Source organism: Macaca mulatta, chromosome 1, assembly GCF_049350105.2.
Source record: "Macaca mulatta isolate MMU2019108-1 chromosome 1, T2T-MMU8v2.0, whole genome shotgun sequence".
In the NCBI taxonomy this organism is placed as follows: Eukaryota; Metazoa; Chordata; class Mammalia; order Primates; family Cercopithecidae; genus Macaca; species Macaca mulatta.
In genome coordinates, this window is record NC_133406.1 from 200,346,848 (window position 1) to 200,367,424 (window position 20,577).

The window sequence follows — 20,577 nt, forward strand, 5'->3', positions numbered from 1 at the left end:
GATTATGATATGTTATAGATTGCCTATTACTTCCTGCTTAAAATAATAATCATTTATTATCTCCCCCAGTTTCCATGAGTCAGGAATTAGACAGGGTACAGTGCAGACAGCTTGTCTTTGCTCTGTGATGTTGGAAGCCTAGCTAGAAGACAAGTTAAAAGGCCATGTGATAGCAATCACCACTACCACATCTGTGAAGTCTTTTAATCCCTGCAATTACCCTAGGGATGCAGTACCAGATCCATTTATTGTTCTGATGTGGAAGAGCTGCAGGAGCTTCCTCATCTCCATTGCTTTCTTTTTTAATTTTTTCTTTCAATCAACTATAGAAGACTCACTGAATCCATTCCTTTCTTAAGAGGCTTTACTTCACAGCTAAGCAAGCCAGTGTGGGGATTCTATCATGTGCTAAGGACATCTTTTCCAACTAGATGCTCAGGCACTTGGGGAACTCTGTTAGGAGAGGTTTAAGTTTCCACTGGACCAGTGGTGCAGCTGACTTAGGTAAAAACTCCATCATGGCCAGGTGCAGAGGCTAATACCTGTAATCCCAGCACTTTGGGAGGCCAAGGCAGGTGGGTCACCTAAAGTCAGGAGTTCGAGACCAACCTGGCCAATATGGCAAAACCTGGTCTCTACTAAAACTACAAAAATTAGCCAGGCATGGTGGTGCACACCTGTAATCGCAGCTACTGGGGAGGTTGAGGCAGGAAAATCATTTGAACCTGGGAGGCAGAGATTGCAGTGAGCCGAGAATGTACCACTGCACTCTAGCTTGGGCGACAGTGGGAGACTCCATCTCAAAACAAACAAAACAAAACAAAACTCCATCATAGCCGGGCGCGGTGGCTCAAGCCTGTAATCCCAGCACTTTGGGAGGCTGAGACGGGCGGATCACAAGGTCAGGAGATCGAGACCATCCTGGCTAACACGGTGAAACCCCATCTCTACTAAAAAATACAAAAAACTAGCCGGGCGAGGTGGCGGGCGCCTGTAGTCCCAGCTACTCAGGAGGCTGAGGCAGGAGAATGGCGTAAACCCGGGAGGCGGAGCTTGCAGTGAGCTGAGATCCGGCCACTGCACTCCAGCCTGGGCGACAGAGCCAGACTCAGTCTCAAAAAAAAAAAAAAAAAAAAAAAAAAAACAACTCCATCATTACCTGGTCCCCATATGAGCTCTGAGAAGCAGACAATAACATCATGGGTATCTGGGAATTAGTAATAGCTAACAGCTAGTGTCCACTTGTTGCCCAAGTGTTTGTACAGTTTCCCTAGTGTACAGCTATGCAGACAAAAATGGTAATACACATTTATCAAGAAAATGGTAATGATACACATTCTGCACTGACAGCACTTTTACCAGCTCCCTCCTCAGGATACATGGCCTCTCCATTATTGAATAGGCTCTGAATCTGCAAACTAGCTTAAGTCTCGCAAGAGAAAACGGAGCTGCATTTCTGTCTTGATGTCTGCCTCCAAATCTGGATAAATTTTTGCCTATACAGATCAAGTAGGGCCTCAGTGATCTGCCATTTATCTAGGACCCTATCTCCAGTTAACCACCTCCAAAGATCTTGGTATCCATTTTGAATACCATAAATTGCACGAGGGTCATCGTTAAAGGCTAGTGTTGGAATCATTACAACTACGCTAAAAATAGGAATTACCTGGGCATGGGCACGTAGTCCCACACCTGTAGTCCCAGCTACTCAGGAGACTGAGGTGGGAGGATCCCTGAAGCCTCAGGAGTTTGAGGGTGTAGTGAGTTACTGCACTTCAGCCTGGGTAACAGAGTGAGACCCTGGCAAAAAAAAAAAAAAAAAAAAAACAGAAGAAGGAAATATACTTCAACATTTTATGAACTCCTACTAAATCATGTTGTAATGATCCCAGTACTCTTGTGAACAAAGTATGCCTCAAGACTTTGGTGAAGGGAACGTCTTCAGGATCCTGCCAGGCAGGGATAGGTTGGGAAAAGGGATAACATAAACATATTTGGTAATTTGTTCCAGAATTCTCTTAAATTCCTTTCTCCACATTATACAAAGGCATTTCTGTCATCTCAGCTTTTAGAATAGATAGGCCAATATTATGTTCAGCTTTCTCTATGAAAAACATGCCCAGCTGCTAAACATAGGACATGAAATCCAAAATCTGTGGTAGGTGCATTCGTATCAATAAATACTGCCAGACCTTAAATGACACCTTTCTCTTCTTGATTGAACACTCAGTATTTTCCTAAGAATTCCTCATGTTTTTTCTGATGACTGTGTAAGTCTCCTCCTCTGTGTGCTTCCTGTTTGCTTCCTAGTGTGATATGATGTACCCAAAATAAAGTGATAAATTATTGAGAAAAATATTTAACTTCAACCTAATCAAGTTTCCAGACCTAACTTCCAGCTTCCAGGAAGATTAAAAAACATAGAACTTTCTACCAACGAATTGGCTTGAGCCCCTCAAAAAGTCATTGTCACGAGGAAAAAAAAAAAAGTGAGAGACACTGTTCGAAACTAAAGGAAACCGAATAGACATAATAACCAAATGCAATGCATAAAGCTACACTGTATCTTGGTTTAAAAAGAAAAGCATCAAAAGACATTCTTGGGATAAATGGCAAAATTGAAAATGGACAGATTTTAGGTGATATAAAATTTCAGGGTGCAGGCTGGGTGCAGCGGCTCACGCCTGTAATCCCAGCACTTTGGGAGGCTGAGGTGGGCGGATTGCTTGAGGTCAGGAGTTTGAGACCAGCCTGGCCAACATGGTGAAACCTTGTCTCTACTAAAAATACAAAAATTAGCTGGACGTGGTGGCGCACACCTGTAGTGCCAGCTACTCCGGAGGCTGAGGCAGGAGAATTGCTTGAACCTGGGAGGCAGAGGTTGCAATGAACTGAGATCGCCCCGCTGCACTCAAGCCTGGGCCCCTGAGCGAGACTCTGTCTCAAAAAAAAAAGAAAAGAAAAATGTTTTTCAATCTTCCTAGAAGCTGGAAGTTAGGTCTAGAAACTTGATTAGGTTGAGGTTAAATATTTTTGTTAAGAATGTCACAGTTTATTTTGGGTACAACGTATCACACTAGGAAGCAAACAGGAAGCACACAGAGGAGGAGACTTACACAGTCATCGGAAAAAACATGAGGAATTCTTAGGAAAATCCTGAGTGCTCAGTCAAGAAGGGAAAGATGTCATTTAAGGTCTGGTGGTATTTACTGATACGAATGCACCTACCACAGATTTTGGATTTAATGTCCTATGTTTAGCCACTGTGCCCGGTCAACTGTAGTTTGATCATTCCCATTACTGTATAGTATTCTATTGTAGGAATATACTATAATCTATCCATTTTCCTGCTGATGGGCATTTGGATTGTTTCCACTTTGGAGCTATTATGAATGCTTCCAGAACATTCTTGTGCATATCTTTTAATGCTCAAGTACATCTATTTCCACTTGGTATATACCTAGGAGCAGAATTGTTGGGTCATAGGGTTGTCTATCTAGCCAATGATACAATTAAACCATTCTCCAAGTAGTCATGTCAATTTACACTCTTACTAGTTTCTGTTGCTCCACATTCTTGCCAACACTTAGAATGATCTTTTATTTTAGCCATTCTGGTAGGTATTTCATGATGTCTCGTGTTTTGTTTTGTTTTGTTTTAATTTCCCTAACTACTAATGAGATTCAGCATTTCTTCAACGTTAGTCATTCTTCAAAGTCTTCAGTGTTAGTCTTCTTGAAGTGCCTATTCTGGTCTCTATTGCATATTTTTCTAATACATTGTCTTTTTCTTATTTTGCTGGCATTCTTCATATATTCTGGATACAATGCCTTTATCATATGTGTTTCAAATATCTTATCTTACTCTGTGGCAAGCCTTTCTGCTCTCTTAGTGGAATCATAAATGTTCTTAATTTTAATCTAATCAACTTTATCTATCTTTCCTGGAATCATAAATGTTCTTAATTTTAATCTAATCAACTTTATCTATCTTTCCTTTATGATTAGTGCTTTTTAATTCCTAAGGCTTCTCCACACGGGCATGAAGATAGTCTCTCCTATTATCTTTCAGGAGCTTAATTTTTTTAAGTTTCACGCTAGATCTACAATCTATGTAGAATTTATTTATTTATGTATTTTGTTGATTTATTGAGATGGAGTCTTGCTCTCTCGCCCAGGCTGGAGTGCAGTGGTGTGATCTCAGCTCACTGCAACCTCTGCTTCCTGGGTTTAAACGATCGTCTCGCCTCAGCCTCCTGAGTAGCTAGGATAACAGGTGCGTGCTACCACACCTGGCTAGTTTTTGTATTTTTAGTAGAGATGTGGTTTCACCATGTTGGCCAGATTGGTCTCAAATTCCTGGCCTCAAGTGATCCATCCTCCTTAGCCTCCCAAAGTGCTGGGATTACAAGCGTGAGCCACTGTGCCCGGCCTAGAATTCATTTATTGTTATGGTATGAGGTAGGGGTCAACTTTCACTTTTTCTCTATGCTTATCTAATGTCCCAGTGTCTGTTCTTAAAAAGACTACCCTTAATCTATTGCATTGCATTGCCCCCTTCATAAATCAATATGTGCCTGGGGCTGTTTCTGGGTCCTGTATTCTATTTCAGTGGTTTATATGTCTATCCTGCACTGATTCCACACTGTCTTAATTACTGTAGTTTCATAAGAAATTTTAAAATCTGGTAGTGTAATCCTTTCAAATGTATTCTTTTATTTATTTACGTATTTATTTATTTTTAGATGGAGTTTCGCTCTTGTTGCCCAGGCTGGATTGCAATGGTACCATCTTGGCTCACCGCAACCTCTGCCTCCCAGGTTCAAGCAATTCTCTTACCTCAGCCTCCCGAGTAGCTGGGATTACAGGCATGTGCCACCATGCCTGGCTAATTTTGTATTTTTAGTAGAAACGAGGTTTCTCCATGTTGGTCAGGCTAACCTCAAACTCCCGACCTCAGGTGATCCACCCGCCTCGACCTCCCAAAGTGCTGGGATTAGAGGTGTGAGCCACTGTGCCCTGCCCAAATTTATTCTTTCTTTTTCCAAGATTGTCATGGCTATTCTAGATCCTTTGCATTTCCATATAAATTTTGGAATCAGCTTTTGAATTTCCACACACAAAAAAAAAACCTGGTGGAGAATTTTCACACAATTATGATGGATTCTTTTTCCATGAAGTTCTATAAATTTGTACTATGAGGCTTTAAGAATGCATACTGGTTTAGAACTGTAATATTTTCCTTGTGCATTGAAGATTTTATTACTACATAGAGTTCTTTTCTAATACAGGATGAGTATCCCTTATCCAAAATGCTTGACCAGAAATGTTTCAGATTTTGGATTTTTTCATATTTAGGAATATTTACATATACATAATGATAATGAGATATCCTGGGAACAGGACACAAGTCTAAATATAAAATTCATTTATTTCATATACATCCTATACACATAGACTGAAGGTAATTTTATATAATGTTTTAAATAATTTTGTGCATGAAACAAAGTTTTGACTGTGACCCCATCACATAAGGTCAGGTGTGGAAGTTTTCACTTGTGGTGTCATGTTAGTGCTGATATTTTAGAGCATTTCGGATTTTGAGTTTTCAGGTTAGGATGCTCAACCTGTAATGCTTTTTGTCTGAAAGTCTATTTTGAAAATATAAATATAAATGATATAAAGGATCCCCATTTACTTTTGGTTTTGCATTTGCCTGATCTTGCTTGTTCCATTCCTTTATTTTAAACATTTTCCTATCCTTATGCTTCAGGAACAACTCAAAGAGACCTTCACTAAAGAAACTTCCAAAGGATCTACTTCAGGTGAAGGAAAGTGATCTTTTTTTTTTTTTTTTTTTTTTTTTTGAGACGGAGTCTCACGCTGTTGCCCAGGCTGGAGTGCAGTGGCGCGATCTCGGCTCACTGCAAGTTCCGCCTCCTGGGTTCACGCCATTCTCCTGCCTCAGCCTCCTGAGTAGCTAGGACTACAGGCGCCCGCCACCGCGCCCGGCTAATTTTTTGTATTTTTAGTAGAGACGGGGTTTCACTGTGGTCTCGATCTCCTGACCTTGTGATCCGCCCGCCTCGGCCTCCCAAAGTGCTGGGATTACAGGCTTGAGCCACCGCGCCCGGCCGGAAAGTGATCTTAAAGAAAGGTCGAGATGCCGGAAGGAATGGATTTTTACTTTATTTTAGTATTTTATTATTTTATTTTATTTTATTTATTTGAGATAAGGTCTCACTCTTTCACTCAGGCTGGAATGCAGTGGGGAGATCTCGGCTCATTGAAGCCACAACCTCTGGGCTCAAGCAATCCTCCCACCATAGCCTCCCAAGGAGCTGGGACCACAAGCACACGCCACCACATTCAGCTAACTTTTTTAGAGAATGGTTTTTGCCACGATGCCCAGGCTGGTCTCAAACTCCTAAGACTCAAGTGATTGGCCTGCCTCAGCCCCCCAAAGTGCTGGGATTACAGGTGTGAACCACTGCACCCGGCTAGGAATGGGTTTTTAAATTTAATTTTATTTTATTTTGGGACAGAGTCTCGCTCTGTCACCCAGGCTGGAGTGCAGTGGCGAGATCTTGGCTAACTGCAACGTCTGCCTCCCGGGTTCAAGCGATTCTCCTGCCTCAGCCTCCCGAGTAACTGGGACTACAGGCGAACACCACCCCGCATAGCAAATTTTTGTGGGTTTTTTTTTTTTTTTTTTTTGAGACGGAGTCTCGCTCTGTCGCCCAGGCTGGAGTGCAGTGGCGGATCTCAGCTCACTGCAAGCTCCGCCTCCCGGGTTCACGCCATTCTCCTGCCTCAGCCTCCCGAGTAGCTGGGACTACAGGCGCCCGCCACCCCGCCCGGCTAGCTTTTTGTATTTTTTTAGTAGAGACGGGGTTTCACCGTGTTAGCCAGGATGGTCTCGATCTCTTGACCTCGTGATCTACCCACCTCGGCCTCCCAAAGTCTGGGATTACTGGCCCGGCCTTTTTTATTTATTTACATTTATTTATTTTTTTATTTAAGATGGAGTTTCGCTCTTGTTGCCCAGGCTGGAGTGCAATGGTGCGATCTCAGCTCACTGCAACCTTCACCTCATGGGTTCAAGCGGTTCTCCTTTCTCAGCCTCCCGAGTAACTGGGACTACCACCTGCCACCACGCCTGGCTCATTTTTGTATTTTTAGTAGAGACAGGGTTTCACCATCTTGGCCAGGATGGTCTCAAACCTCTGACCTCATGATCCACCCGTCTCGGTCTCCCAAAGTGCTGGGATTACAGGCGTGACCCACCGCACACAGCTAGGAATGGATTTTAAAAGTGCAATCTGACAATGTCAGTATTCCAAATGTATTTATTCCATTTACATTGTATTTTTTGTATTTAGACTTGTTTCAATCATACTACTTTTGAATTCAGTTTAGTCCACTTTTCTGAGCTTTAAAAAAAAAAAAAAAATTATTACCCTGCCTTTTTCTTCGGGGACAAGAGGATGGTTGATATTTTTGCTTATTTGCATTTTCTAATTTTTCCCTCTTTATTGGCTTGGAATTTACGTACTCTGTTTCTGTTCTTAAATCTTACGAGGTATATTTAATTTTATAGCACCTGTTTCTCTACTTTACAACTGCTTCAATTCACCCTTCAACTCGCTATAATCTGGTTTCTGGCCCTACCATTCCAACTGTAGTTTACCGTTTCCAAATGCTAAATTCAGTAGTCGTTTTACCAATCCTTATCTCTCTAGATTTTCCTGCTGATTTGATGTTTGTGATCATCCCTTTTCCTAGATAGTATAGTTTCTAGGGTTCCTTGACATTGTACTTTCCTAGAGTTTTGTTTTGTTTTGCATAACTTTCTGACTATTGCTCCTCATCCCCATTCCACCTCCTCTCCTTCTTGGGCCTTTCCTCCTTAACTTCTATTAAAAATAAATATTTCCCCACAAATTGTCCCAGCCCACTGCTGTTATTTTACAAACCCACCTTATGTGATTCCCATCCATCTCCTATGGTATCAGTTACCACCTCCATGGGCTAACTCACAAATTAATTTCTCCAGCCTGCCCTCTTCCTTGAACTTCAGACTCTTAAATCCAATTTAAATCCAGGTCAGCCAGACCTGGATATAACACAGGCAACACAATTTCAACAAGCCTAAAACCAAACTCCTAATTATCTACTTCTTCCTTCCTAGAGAAAAGCCAGCTTCTCTTCCTTCTGTAAATTCTTTTACACAATCTAGAAACATGGGAGATTTGACTGCTTCCTCCCTCTCCATCCCACATCTTATCCAATACTGACACCTCCCAACTCTACCTCCTAAAGCACCTTGTCTAGCCCTCCAGCCACAGTCTGCATGCGGCCCAGGATGGCTTTGAATGAGGCCCAACACAAATTCATAAAACATTATGAGGGCCGGGCTTGGTGGCTCATGCCTGTAATCCTAACACTTTGGGAGGCTGAGGTGGGTGGATTGCCTGAGCTCAGGAGTTCGAGACCAGCCTGGGCAACACAGTGAAACCCTGTCTCTACTAAAATACAAAAGAAATTAGCCGGGTGTGGCGGCATGCGCCTGTAGTCCCAGCTACTCGGGAGGCTGAGGCAGGAGAATTGCTGGAACCCGGGAGGCAGAGGTTGCAGTGAGCCGAGAGTCAGCTGGGGCGACAGAGTGAGACTCCATCTCTACAAAACAAACAAACAAAACAACAACAACAAAAAATTATGTTTTTTTTTTTTTCTTAGCTCATCAGATATCACATTTTATCAGTATTTTACATGTGGCCCAAGACAATTCTTCCAATGTGACCCAGGGAAGCCAAAAGATAGGACACTCCTGTCCTAAAGTATTCTGGTTGCTTTTCCCCAAATAGTATTCTATGGTTATTAGATATACCAGAGAAATTGACTCCATGGTAAAATAAGTATTGGTAAGTGCTAGAAAACTACGAAAAAAGTCTACTACAGGACTTTTCAAAGAGATTACTTTGTAGATATTATATTCTAGATATGAAGTGATATAACCTAGTCTTTTCTAAGACAAATAAAATGCTTATTTTATTTAGCATTTCTGTGGAACACCTTTTAGCATCTCACATGCCTCATGATCAATCATTAACTGCTGCTCTAAGCCCCTCCATTCTCCCCTACCCCCACCACCACAGCCCTAGGTCAGCTCTTGCCATTTCTGGTTCCCTACCTCTGGTCTTGTTTCCTCAAATGTGCTGTTCACAGTGATGCAAGAGTGAGCTATCTAAGACTCAAATCTACCAAGTCTCTCCACCACTTACACTTTGGGCTAAGCTCCTTCATAGGGTGTGGAAAGGCCCCCCAACCTAGTCCAGCGCCACCTCTCCCACAGCACACCACACTTACATCATACCCTAGAAATACGTTTGTACCTCTCAAAATGTTCCATGCTCTTGTAGGTTTCTATATCCTTATTCACATGACACTATTTGTCTGGAATATTCTTCTCCACACCAATTCACTGGTTAACTGCTACTTCTCCCTTTAAGACTCAGCTCAAGTGCCACTCTCTTTAGGAAGGTTTCCTGAATGGGCTAAGTCCCCCCTCACCTCAGCTCCCATTATCCACCTGTATAGGAAATTACAGGCCGGACACAGTGGCTCACGCCTGTAATCCCAGCACTATGGGAGGACAATGTGGGAGGATCACAGGAACTCGCCTGGGCAACATAGGGAGACCTTGTCTCTACAAAAAAATAAAATAAAATTAGCCCAGTGTGGTGGTGCACACCTTTGGTCCCAGCTACTTGGGGAGGCTGAAGTTGGGAGGATTGTGTAAGCCCAGGAGGTCAAGGCTGCAGTGAGCCATCATCACACCACTGCACTCTAGCTTGGGTGACAGAGTGAGACTCTGTCTCAAAAACAAAAATGGAAAAAAGAAATTATAAATTTGCTGCCCCATGAGACCAAGAGCTTCTTAACCAGAAACTATCTCAGATTCATCTTATTCATCCTTCTCAACCTCTAAACGCTGATGGGTTCCCAGACTCAGTTCTCTTCTATGTTCTCAAGTGACTTCAACCACTCTCATGGCTTTACATAACACCCGTATCCTCACGACTCCCAAACTAACGCCCCCAAACTATTTCCAACTCTTTCCAGATCTCTACGGACTGGCTGCGTATTCAGGTCTCAGTCCAAATGTAACCTTCTCGTGACCACTCCATCCAAATGGCCCCATACCCACTCTCTCCCCCTGTCTTATACTGTCTGAATTAGATCTATTTGTTTATTATCCATTTCTCCTACCACACTACCCTATGAGATTGGAGAGTTTTTATTCACTGCTTTGTCTCTAGAGCCTAAAACAGTGTTTGGCACATTACTGACACTTATTAAATGTTTGTCAAATGAGCTACTGCCTAACACAGATCTGGCATGCAATACCTGCTAATACCTGAGTGCTTACTAAGTGCCCAATAGTGTGCTAAATATACCACAGGAACTGCTTATTATCCTATTACCATTGTCCCCATTTTACCCGGAGACACAGGAGTTCAGTAGTTTGCTCAGCGTAGGAAGGGATAGGAACACTGGCAGCCTGACCCAGAGCTGACTTTCCTAGTCACTGAGCTGTCCTCCCACTTACATCTGTAAGGACTCAAAGCGTGTACTCAAAGGAAAGAAGGGAGGAAGGGTCCAAAGATCACATCTGTTGAGAGCAGAAAGGGAGTCAAAGGGAGAGAAGGAAACAGACCAAAGACGGTCTTCTTCCTTTTGTATTTTGTACTGCCCCCAGGAATGAGTGTCCTGTTTCTCATTCCTGACACTAATTTGGAAAGCCCAGTTCCGATAGCTCAGAGAGGGGTGAGTTACCTTTACCAGCTAAAGCTACTGCTCTCTCGGCAGAGAGGAATTTCAACTCACTACTTAATTGCCATGGCATAGGGAAAGAACAAGGGGCTGGAAATCCAAACACTTGCGAGGCTACTGCCGGCTCTGCCCAGGGTTCCCTAGTGGACATCAGCCAACCATGTCCTTTCTCCGTGTCTCAGTTTCTCCATCTGTGGGGGAAAGGCATGCCACTCTGATGTTCTGACTCTAGCAGGTGCCGATCTTCGGAGTTCCCTCAGTTCACAGCTCTAGACGCCAGTGGAGAGAGGCCCCCTTTCTGACTGCTGGAGCCTGGGCCTCGCCCTTGGGTATGAGAAGTACAGAATTTTCCAAAATACAGTAAGTGAAAGAATTGCCTTTGGAAAACAGAAAACCTGAGTGTAACGCACCCTCCTCCAAGAGTGACGCACAGTAATGGCCAAGCAAACAGTCCTTCCCTGCAATATTTATTAAGGAATTTACACATACACAGGAGAAAGGCAGCCAGGAACTGTAGTTCCCACACATGAAATCTTTTAAGCAAAGTTTTCTTGTCTGAATTTTCAAGTGGGGTGAACAATGACTGAGAGGAAAGCTGTCCCGGCCTCTGCCTCGTACACCTGGGAACAGTGGGGAGACAGAGCACCCGGATACACAGGCATGAAAGAGTCATCAGCAGACTGGGAGAAGGGAGGGGAGAAAGGGAGTTATCAATGACATGGCATTTTTTAAACTGTAAGAAAAACACAACAGTTTTAGGCTGCTGATAAATTAACTCCTCTCTGTTGTAAACCTAAAACTAAACAAAAACAAAAATACCCAGAGCAGATGGGGAGAGGATGGGAGGCGGAACACACATACACACACACACACACACACACTCTCACGTGCACACACAAGCAGTACACGTTAAGCTCTGCATTCCCACTCTAGGGGTTTGTCCTCCAGCCACGGAGCCAGATCCTACTGAAGGCAGGTGGGAGGCAGGAAGGGATGTGTGTCTGTGTGTGGGATCTTCATAAAGTCTTTGGTGCTAATAAAGGCTGACTGAAGCAGCAAGTCCTGAAGCCCCAGATCCGGAAAGCAACTCAGGGTGAAGAGAGTAGAATTTTTGCTCATCCTCATAGGAGGGGGCTTGCCTCACCCCGGGGCTAGGGTCAAACTGACCCAGGGCCCAGGGAGTATTTAGTTTGATTTCAGTACTTGCTTCATTCCCATAAATCATGAGAACATGATGCTTCCCCTTCAAATTTAAACACTTAGAAACAGCTTATTAACATATATAGAAGGACCTCTAAGCTTTCCCGTTTGCCTAATATACAACACCTACAGACCCTTCTGAGAGTCTGACAGGAGCTTTAACCTTGAGGGAAGGTACTCAAAGGTGTGCACGTTTCTCCCACAGTTTAAGTGCCTTCTGCCAACAACCTCTAAGGTGCTGGTGCCAGGAGAGGACTGGGGAGGACGTTGGGATGGCTACGGGGCATGTACAACATAAAGCAACAGAGAGGTCTTCATGTTTGGGAAGTGGCTGGGCAGGATGCCAAACCCCAAATGACTTATTGAGCAATTTCTAAACCAAACAGAGAGGTAGGAAAAGAGGATGGGGGTCAGGGGTGGAGGCTGTGGAAAGGGGAGAGCGAGGGCTGAAGAGAATGGCAGCCATACAGGTGTTTTGTTTTTATTTCCACATCTGAGGACTGAGAGTCTGATTTGCTGCCTGTCCACTTCCGCCGCTCATTGACTGTCCATAGTTCATCATGCCATTGGCTCCATAGAAGTTCATCCCAGCCATCTGCTGGGTCATCTGAAAGGGAGAGAGGAGACTTTCAGACCAGGCCGTGGGCATTCTGCCAATTAGTGCAAAAGGCAGAGTGGGAGTCCCTTTCTCTGCCAGGATGGGGAGAATGAGACAAAGGGAAACTGTTATGGACAGTAAACCCTGGACCTTCGCAGTCAGATCATTTGAAGGCCATGTACATGAACGACTGTTTGGGAGTGCAATGTTGACAGAGACTAGAGCTCAGGGAGGGAAAGAAGGCATCCTGGCATCTGGATCTAGTTGACAGAAAATCAGCATGAGTTCCTCTCTTTTTCCTTTCCAGTTCCTCATCGTAAATAAAAGGGGCCTATTGTTAACTTGCCTGGCCAATCCTAAAAGCTGAAAGGCAAGCCCCCTCCCCAGTGCTCCCGCCTCATCTTCAGTACAGCTATTACTGTCAGTGTCAGGGAAAGCGCTTGAGCAGCCTCTTTCATTTGCAGAAGGGGGAAAAAAGGAACAGGACTGTTCGCAATGAACGAAGGCAGGGGGTAAAAAAGACTAATGTGTCTTCGGTGTATGAGAAGGGAAGGAGCTGGAAGAAAAGTCAGTGGAATAAGGCCTCGGGCAGGATAGGGCGGGGGTCCTTCATGAATTTGATGGAAAGACTGGCCCCCTAGCAGTGAGCAGAAAAATACTTTATGGAGAAAAATGCCTTGAATTTCCTGAGCCTAGTACATTTTCTATATAAATTCTTTTTCTTTACCAACTTTTAAAGTAAATTTCAAACTTACATAAAAGTTGAAAGAATAGTACAATAAAACCCATATATCTTCTTCCTTAAATTCACCAACTGTTAACATTTGCCATATTTTCTCTCCCTCCTTATATAAAAACTTACATTTTTTTGATGAGCATCAAAAGCCGCAGATTAAAAAAAAAAAAAAAAAACTGCAGCTATCGCGACACTTCACTCCTAAGTCAGGAGACACTTCATAAGAATGAACACTTTAACAGAACCACAAAACCATGAACACACTCCAGAATTTTAACATTAACACAATATTCTAATGTACATGGCATTTCATTTCCAGATCTCTGTAGTTTCCTTTAATCTAGAACAGTTTCCCTACCACTTCCTCCCATTTCTTCCTGACACTGACATTTTTAAGAACCCAGGACAGTTATTTTGTAGCATATCCCACAATTTGGATTCATCTTCTCATAATTGGATCCAGGTTAAATATTTTTGGCAAGATTCTATGGAGGAGATACGATGTCTTTCTTAGTACAAAATATCAGGAAGCACATGGTATTACTTTGTTCCATTGCCAGTAATTTGATGTTTGATCACTTGGCTAAGGTAGTGGCTATATTTCTTTCATTATAATTAATAAATAATCTGAAGGGCATTTCTTTGCAAATGTGGGAATCCTTTGTTCTTTTTACAATTACTATCATTCTTCTGTAAAGAAAGCTTTTTCTCCTTCCATTCCACACCTGGTTTTTAAAAAATATCACCATGGACTCATGGGTTGTTTTTTTTTTTTTTTTTTCCATTCAGTGTGTCATAATCCATTACTATTGTTACTCTTTTTGATGTTCAAAGTGTCTCACATTTGGCCAGTCAGAGCCATTGGAAGTTGGCTCATGTGTCTCTCTGACATATTCCCATCAGACTTACAGCATTCCATTACTTATGTAAATAAAAACGAAACAATGAAAATATGTGAATTAAAATCTCCACTACAAAAACTAGAAAATAACAAAGTAAACCCATAGAAAGCATATGGAAAGATACACCAAAAATTGAGGTAGAAAACAGAAAAATGTAGCACCAATAAATCAAAATCCTGGTTCTCTGAAAAAAATTAATGAGACTGCTTGGCGTAACTTTTGATAAATTTGAAAACCTCGGTGAAATGGAAAATCTAGGTAAATACAGTTTTCCAAAATTGACTTCCATAGAAGAAACAGAGAAATGTATCAAAGATTTGCTACAAAGGAAAGCAATAGGGACCACAAACTTCACACAGGAATTCCACAAAACCTTCAAAGACCAGTACTACGTAAATTATTCCAGACCACAGAGAAACAAAAACATAAAAATACTTTTTATAAATAAGTATAACCCTGATAAAGATAGCATATACATGCACATGTGCAGTACACATGCACCATACCACTTCTCTGGTATTACTTTGCCTGTCTCTTGGTTTTCACGTTAAATCACTTTGTATTTCTTTGTACCTAGTACAAAACTAGTGTTGCGTTGTGAACCAATTTGAACATCATTTTCTTTTTATAGACGAGTTGCCTACTGATATGACTGGTATGTTTGGTCTTTATTCCATCATATTATATTTTAACTGTGTTTATTGTATTTGCTGCACTTTGTTGTCTGTTTTTAAAAATTTTCAGTGGGGTGCAGTGGCTCATGTCTGTAATCCCAGCACTTTGAGAGGCCAATGCGGGTGGATCACCTGAGGTCAGGAGTTTCAGACTAGCCTGGCCATCATGGTGAAACCCCGTCTCTACTAAAAAATACAAAAAAATTAGCCAGGTGTGGTGGCAGGCACCTGTAATCCCAGCTACTTGGGAGGCTGAGGCAGGAGAATCACTTGAACCCGGGAAGTGGAGGTCGCAGTGAGCTGAGATTGTGCCACTGCACTCCAGCCTGGGCTACAGAGTGAGACTCTGTCTCAGAAAAGAAAAGAAAAAGGGAGAGGGGAGAGGGGAGAGGGGAGAGGGGAGAGGGGAGAGGGGAGAGGGGAGGGAAGGGAAGGGAAAGGGAAGGTGAAAAGAAAAACGAAGGGGAAGGAAAGGGGAAGGGGAAGGGAAGGGGAAAGGGAAGGGGAAGGGGAAGGGGAAAGGGAAGGGGAAGGGGAAGGGAAGGGGAAAGGGAAGGGGAAGGGGGAAGGAGAAGGGGAAGGGGAAAGGGAAGGGGAAGGGAAGGGGAAGGGGAGGGGGAAGGGGAAGGGGAAGGGGAATATACTTGAGCATATACTTGAGCGTCTTTAAAATACTACTCTCCTTGTTGTTCTTTTTGTATTTTGCTATTAGGAAGTCTGATGTCAACCTGGGTATTTTTTGTTTGTTGTGACAGATTTTTGTGAGAAGGAGGTATGCAAAAGGTTGGAGCCCTAAACAATTTTTTTTTTTTTGAGATGGAGTCTCGCTCTGTCACCCAGGCTGGAGTGTAGTGGCGCAATCTTGGCTCATTGCAAGCTCTGCCTCCCGGGTTCACATCATTCTCCTGCCTCAACCTCCCGAGTAGCTGGGTCTACAGGCACCCGCCACCACACCTGGCTAATTTTTTTGTATTTTTAGTAGCGACAGGGTTTCGCCATGTTAGCCAGGATGGTCTCAATCTCCTGACCTTGTGATCCGCCTGCCTTGGCCTCCCAAAGTGTTGGTATTACAGGTGTAAGCCACCGTGCCCAGCCACCCTAAACATTTTTAATGTTCTTTAAAGTCTGTAGGTTTACCAGGATATATTTTAGAGTTTACTATTCTGGGTCAATTTTCCCTGATACACAATGGGCTCTTCCCCTATTATATCCAAGTCTTTTATTACTAGAAAGTTTTCTGGTGTTGTAGTTTTAAATACATTAATTCTGTCCCATATTTTGTTTTATTTATTTTGTCTTTATTTCTTTGGGCATCTCCAAATATATTTATGTTAGGTTTTCTTTGCCTAACTTCTATATTAATTTCCATCTGATTCTTCTTACTCCTTTCTATGTTTAGTTTTTATTCTCTTAGCTGTTTCATGCCTTTCCTCAATGCCATATATATTTTCAGTTCAATCTATTGTTCTTTGGCTAACTTGTAACTCAGTCTTTATAAGAACATTTTGGCTTTTTCTTCAATTTCTTTTCTGAGTTCAGTAAACTTTCATTTCACAACATTCAGTTTTTTATCCATTTTGGCTTTAAGTTTTTGAATTTCTGATTTAAGGTGTTTTGTCTTATCTGCAAATGTTTGTTTAAGGACATTTAATTCAGGTTGATAAATAGTGTAATGATTTTCTTCTGCTTCATGACTGTTTTTTGAGGGAGAATATTCATTACGTGAAATGTTTTGATTTTCATTTTCTATTTTCTTCTTGTAGTAGTTTTGCACAAATGTCAGCTGCCATGTTTGGTTTATTTTGTAAGGTCGTATTTTTTTTCTCAATCAGCAATAATAGGTGTGAGGGTTTGGGGAGGCTTACTAAATTTCTTAGATTAAAAGCACCATCTTTTATTAGTGAAGTGGTTATTTTGGAAGAGGGAGGAAGGTGTATATTTGATTTTGTGGTTCTCATTTCCATTTCTCGTGTCTTTCTTTCCCTTCACCACCAGTCCTCCAAAGGGTACCTCCTCCTTTTAGGCCATGCCCATCTCCCCGAGAAGCAATGCTTTCCCAAGGTTACTACCTATACTCCTATATATCTCAAGTCTCCTATTTTTGATCCTCCAAGTAAACAGAGTTCTAATCTGCCACATCTCAGACCTGTTCTCAGGATGTCTTTGATGAGGGTAGGTCCTTCTCCTTCTGGGGAGTTACTTTATCTGTGGTATTACTGCTAGGCCCCTGCTCCATCTTCTGTTTTTACAGCCTCCTCTGTGATGCTGGCTCTGCTAGATTTGGTGTTTATATGCCCATTGCCAGGCCATTTGAACCTTGTCTACCAAATGAGATTGTTGTGAGAATATCTGCATTCATTGTTTGTATAGGGTTTTTTTGTGTGTTTGTTTTTGCTTTTGAGAATGTGTGGAGAGATTCAGATTTAGGCAGTTGCACTTATTCTACAGGAATTCTACAGAACTGAGGAGTTCTTCCTCAGAAAGGATGACTTTAGACAGACCTTCTAGGGGAAAAAAAAAAGCAAACCTAACAATATCTCTGGCATTATCTCATTTACATGGAAAGGACTCAAAGGATAGTGGAGAGGTACAAAGTGAAACAAACTTGAGGAAGGCTCAAAACTCTTGCTGCAAGTAAAATGGGATAGCTTACCTGAGTAAGGTTCCACTGCAGCTGCTGAGCTGGCTGGACCCCATACACAGTCTGGGGCATAGCTGCCATGCCTGCCATGTAGCCAGCCTGCTGGGTGGTCATCATTCCATTCGGCACACCCATCATTGATGCCTGCATGCCACCCATATAGCCTGCAGGCATGGCCATGGGGGCAACCATCCCAGAAGCTCCTGGCTGAGCTACCATGCCTACTGGTGGAGGCATCATGCTCCCCATTATGCTGTTAGGAGGTGTAACCCCAGGGAAGCTGGGGTAGGCTGTGGGATATGCCATCTGAGCGGGAGCCATGAACATTGCTGTCAAGACAACACACATACAGGTCTGTTAAAGAGTGAAAAACATAGTCAGCCCAAACTCTCCCTGGCTACCCCTTTCCAGCTGGAATTTCTCAGGATTACTCTACTCACAATGCTCTTTACACAGCAAAGTAGTCAGAGTCTCTACAAGGCCTGCTATGGCTTACCAATGGGCTGCTGACTGAGTCATTTTCCCTTTAGGGTCCAGATCCAGACCTTGAGTTAGACTTCACCGAAGTGTGACCCCAGACTCCACAGAAGTATGACTCTGAGTTACATTAATTTCTATCTGCTGATACTTTGGTCATGTTCAGGTTTGTTTGCTGTATGACATCCTGGTCCCCAAAGTATCTGTCCTCTGTCACAGTAAATAAATCCTGCATGGAAGCCCTCATGTCTCTATCTGGCACATGGCCATGATACCCAGGAAGTCTACCTTGAGTAGGCATTTGAGGCGTCTGGGATCCATATAGTGAAAGAATGGAGTCTTTAGAGAGCTGTTTCTTGCCTATTTCTTCTGATTTGCTCCCTGGCTCCGGAAACAGGTTCAGGTTTTCAGGAACAGAGCCAGCACTCCCTGCAGTTGGCATGGAACCTACAACCTTAGGGCAAAGAGGGCAGGGGAAGAATTGAAATGGTTCTCATGGGGGTCTCCTTAAGGATCTCCCTTCCCTCTCTGCTGTTCCTAACATCTGCAATAAGAATTCATGGTTCAAGTTACTAGCTTCCTGACATTTTTACCATTGAAATATCTGAAAACACCTGATAATTAAGCTCTGTTACAATTCTTTCCTTTCACCAAAACATGTGATTTGGTAGGAACAAACAAACAAAACAACCCACAAATGACGCAGCAGGGGGAATTGAGTTTAGATCCCAGTGTAGCCATTTACTAGTATAACCAGAGGCTAGTGACATAACTTTTATGAACTAATGTTTCCACACCTGTAAAATTCACACTTTGCAGGTTTGTGGTGAAGATGTGAAATTATTAATGAAATACACAAAATGATATACAAAAACCACCTCACACTGTGCCCGAGACATAGCAGGCATTTCACGAATGGTAGCCATTAAAGGTTTCAAATCTTCCTACCCACAATTCTCTGGCAGTAACTCAGGCCTAGGAGCTAGCCTCAAGTATCAGCCTTCACAATATCACACACTTTCCACAGAAGCAACTCAAAGGGCCCACTCTTTTTGAGCAGGAGAAAAAAATGGCATGAACAGCAATCTTAGATTGTGACAGAAATGACACAATGTTAAGGGAAGAATGAAGAATAAAGAAAACCAAAGTCCAACTCCACCAAGGAAGCATGACTTGGTTCTATAATTAAGATATCAAAATCACCCATTTCAGAATGTTCTTTAATCCTGAGGAGCCCACAAGACTCACCTTTCTGGAACCTGAAGAAGAAGGGGATGGAACAGAGGCCAAGAGATCTAAATCCTTCTCTAGGGTATTGCCGGTCTTACTATTTGCAATGGAGCAGGACACAGGAGCATCTAGAAAGAGAGATTGAAGTTAAGATGCAGCACTGCTTATTAAGCCCATGCCTTCCTTCTATTCTAGACAAAAAGCAAAGGTAGCCCATAATCTCACAGACCTAGAAATCTAGACTTCTAGAACCATCTAGCATGGATGGGGCTTCTCAAAAGAGGCTTCACCCCACATTCCCAGGGTGCTCTGGGAAAGCCTGTAGCCCAGCTATCAGGCACAGGGCAGCAGAAGCCCAGGCCTGAAGGCTATTTCAGCACCGCAGTGAGGGGCTGGCTGGCTCCCTTTTGGCTATTTAAAGGGCAAGGTATGAAGGGTTCATTTTCAGAGAGCAAGGAAAGGTACAGAAATTAGAAACCTAAGTAGCCAATAACTTAAGTGCAGAAGCAGATGGAAACAAAGTGCAACCATCAGTGCTGTGAAAGGCAGACAATAGGCTTTCTTTCTGAAACGGTAGAATCACTAGTTCAGAATTTCAAAGGTTTAGAGAAAAATGACCACAGGCCATCTCAGAAACAGCCTGCATCTGAAAAATGAAAAGAATGCAGGCAGGGAGTGGAGTACAGGGAAGTGACATGAGGCTCAAAGGTGCTGTTTAGCAAAATTGCTAACATTTATGGAGGGTTCAGTATGTACCAGGCATGGGGCTAAGAGCTTTAGAGGCATTATCTCATTTAATCCTTCCAACAACACCTTTGAAGTAGAGACTCATTCTCACTGCACAGATTAGGAAAGCAACATTAGAGGTTAAGTAAACTACCCAAGGTCACATAGACAGTGAGTAACACAGCGGGACACTGGCTCCAAAGGCCATGCTCTTAACCACTACACCATACTGTTGCTCTGAAAAGTGTCATGGTAAACACTTCCTTAGAGCAAATGTTCAGATATAAAACAGATCAGGAAGAGTGTGAGAGAACAGTCTTAGCAATGAAGACAAAACTGGAGAATCCCATCTCTACCTATCTTCCAGGGTCACTGAGAATTCATCAAAATTTGTAAGAACATGGAAGCTGAAAAGTCCAACTCTTACCAAGGCCCAACAAATCCATGACAGGCGCTGTGGATTTCGGGGAGCTTTTCCGAGGTAGCTGTGGGTCTTCTTTTTTCTGTGGCTAAGGTGAAAATATGTTATAGAAAGAAATAAGCAGGTGTTTTTGAACT

At 42.7% G+C, this 20,577-nt stretch overlaps 1 protein-coding gene across 2 annotated transcripts in view; it reads right to left on the reverse strand.

Moving 5' to 3' along the window:
* Positions 1-11,285: 11,285 nt before the first annotated feature.
* The window catches only part of SMAP2 (small ArfGAP2), a 48,873-nt gene continuing 39,581 nt past the window's right edge, over positions 11,286-20,577 (reverse strand). Inside the window, exons 5-9 of one of the 2 annotated variants that reach the window (XM_028826980.2) lie at positions 20,447-20,528; positions 19,312-19,421; positions 18,352-18,517; positions 17,599-17,915; positions 11,286-12,642 (exon numbers count right to left, since the gene is read on the reverse strand). In XM_028826980.2, the coding sequence (XP_028682813.1) occupies positions 12,517-12,642; positions 17,599-17,915; positions 18,352-18,517; positions 19,312-19,421; positions 20,447-20,528 (801 nt within the window). In that variant the 3' untranslated portion in view covers positions 11,286-12,516. 2 annotated transcript variants of the gene reach the window in all.